Source organism: Sitodiplosis mosellana, unplaced genomic scaffold (genome assembly GCF_009176505.1).
Source record: "Sitodiplosis mosellana isolate CC-2019 unplaced genomic scaffold, AAFC_SMos_1.0 Smas_scaffold_6077, whole genome shotgun sequence".
NCBI classification, from domain to species: domain Eukaryota; kingdom Metazoa; phylum Arthropoda; class Insecta; order Diptera; family Cecidomyiidae; genus Sitodiplosis; species Sitodiplosis mosellana.
This window is the reverse complement of record NW_022601318.1, coordinates 1-2,608: the sequence shown is the minus strand read 5'-3', so window position 1 is coordinate 2,608 and position 2,608 is coordinate 1. Positions and strand designations below refer to the sequence as shown.

Sequence of the window (2,608 nt, the reverse complement as noted above, 5' to 3'; positions counted from 1 at the left end):
TTACAATTTTCTAATCCAAACGTTCGTCCACATGTAGACGTCTCCTTTCACTGCGTACAAATGAATCAGTGCTTTGAAAATCGACTGCGCTGTCAATGGTGTTTGCTGCTTTAGTTTTGACAAGCGATGGACTATGAGCTGTGGCACACTGAAGTGAAGTTGGCCGTATCGAATCAGATTCTGAATTTGAATGTCCTTCAATCGTTAGAAATTCTGAATTTTTGAAATAGAAACACAATTTTCCAATTTATTGGATCGAATTTTGAAAATTAGGAACATGGATGAAAGAGGAAATAGTTCAAGAGATAAAACGCCATTCATTGGCTTCATTTGAAATGTTGGGCTGGAAATAAATAATCATGAACTATCAGCTTTAATTGAGAGAATCGAATGTTTTGTTTATTTTGTGATTTCATTGGGTTACAGTTCAGAATTCGTAACAATTTTGAAGAAAATATATTTCGTGATGGGTTGAAAATGGGATTCGCCCCATCGGTTTTTGGATTTGTTAATTGCGTTCATTTTAGATTTGATTGTTGATGAATTGAATTGTTCATGGTTAAAGTAGATGATAATAGATGTTTTCGTTTTTCTTCAGTTCGCTTAGACTTTATTCTTCAAACGCCGTGTGGCGCTTCATGTGAATATCAGCGTTGGATTTTTGGACGAAACAAGCTTCGCAGAATTTGCATGGAAATGGTTTTTCCCCAGTGTGATTAGCTCGCATGTGATATTTGAGATGTGTTAAACCAGCCGCGTTGACTTTGCACAAGTGACATTGATGAAAACGGCGATTGCATCGTCCTTCGTGTACATTCTTCTTGTCTTCTTCTGCGAACCGTTTCCAGCATTTGGAACAACGTACTGGACGTGGTTTTGCATGTGTGGACAAATGGTGTTTCAAATTGGACTTCTGACAAAACTTTTTACCGCAAACAGCACATTCAAATGGCTTTCGTCCACTGTGGGTGCGCATGTGAACCTTCATGTGTGTCAAATCAAATTTGGTATACTTGCACGCGTAGCATTCGTACGGACGTCGCTGACACTTGGCCTCGTGGTTGGTTTTATCAATTTGTTCAGCAAATCGTTGACGACACTTCGAACAACTAAATTCAAATTGAGAATAGTGGGTTGTTTCATGGCGATGTAAATTATTTTTCCGTGTAAACGATTTTTCACACACTTTGCACACGAATGGCCTCTCGCCGGTGTGAACTCGAATGTGGACTGTGAGATTTGGCTTGCGAAATGTAGCGTAATTACATAAACGGCACACGTGCTTCTTCTGCTGCTTTATGGCTGCTTTCTTCGAAGCCCTGGCGTTGGTTTCCTTCTTTCGATCCATTGGCTTCTTTGATTTGGGTGTGCGCTTGTGTTGCCGCCCGCCTTTGCCACTTGAACTTGGTGTTGAGTTGCGCACAGCATTATCTACTGGTGCATCGCCCATATCATCGTTGCCATTAGAGCATGAATCTTGTGCCGAATCGCATTCCTTCTTCGAACATTCGTCTTCACTTTTGTCCTCATTCTTCACATGATCATCGTCGTATTCGAAATACATCTCTCTGTCGGTTTCGCCATTCGATTCTATCGCATCATTTCCTGCTGCTGCTGATGGTGGCCATCGTGGTGGCCGTGTGACATCAACCATTTGGGCGCTGTCTCTTGGTTCCTCTTTCACTTCAACTTCTTGCTTGATTTCGACAGCTGTGTTCGTTGATTGACGTCCAAGTTTACGCTTGGTGTTGCCATGCCAAGTACCTTTACTTGGATACGGCTTCATCGTGGCTCTGTGTTTGGAAGAGATGGAAAAAAGTACCAAACTTATTAAACTCTTTCATTCGGGTTTATTGAGTTTTGAAATATATATTTGATATATGCTAATTCTGTCCAATGATTTCTTTCATTCCTGATAAATAACAAGTCTGGCTGAATATGCAAATGTAAAATCGATGTGATTTATGTCTGTCACACTGTGTGTAGAGTAAAAACTACAATACATAAGATTTTCAACACTTTATTAATTTATTACTTCTCACAATTGAGTTTAAAATGTAACTAACTTCTTCTCTGGCTCATCTCTTTTAAATCAAAATTATGTTTAATTTGTTGGAATACGTGCATTTATGGAAAAACATTAAATAATCATTGAACAAAGCAAACATAACACTTCTGAACGTGCATTAAAATCAAAACATGAACGCGTGTAATCTAAACATTCTACATATCGATAAACTAAACTTTTTCTTATTCAAGTATAAAATCTGATATCCACATTTTCAGCACAATTTAATTTAATGAAATTACATTTTTCAATCTTACTCTCGGTTAAGCCGCACAACACATGACATTCTAATGCGATTCGCCATAAAACTGCGACAGATGAATTCACATCGATTTATTTCTTTGCTATGGCACTTTTACTCCATTTGGAAAAAATGTAATTATCAAATGCAGTAAAGTTGAGAATGTTTCTAGCACTCACCTTTCACTCGAAATTGAATCAAGTGAAAATTTGCTTGCACAATGCACAAATCGACCGTATTTATTCGATTTCCTTACAATTTTCTAATCCAAACGTTCGTCCACATGTAGACGTCTCCTT

General features: G+C 38.2%; 1 protein-coding gene across 1 annotated transcript; it reads right to left on the bottom strand.

Annotated features, from left to right (window-relative positions):
* Positions 1-408: 408 nt before the first annotated feature.
* LOC129573430 (zinc finger protein 79-like) lies at positions 409-1,786 on the bottom strand. The gene has a single exon (XM_055453921.1). The coding sequence runs from the start codon at positions 1,784-1,786 to the stop codon at positions 611-613; it is 1,176 nt and encodes a 391-aa protein (XP_055309896.1). The 3' UTR covers positions 409-610.
* Between the last annotated feature and the right edge of the window lie 822 nt (positions 1,787-2,608).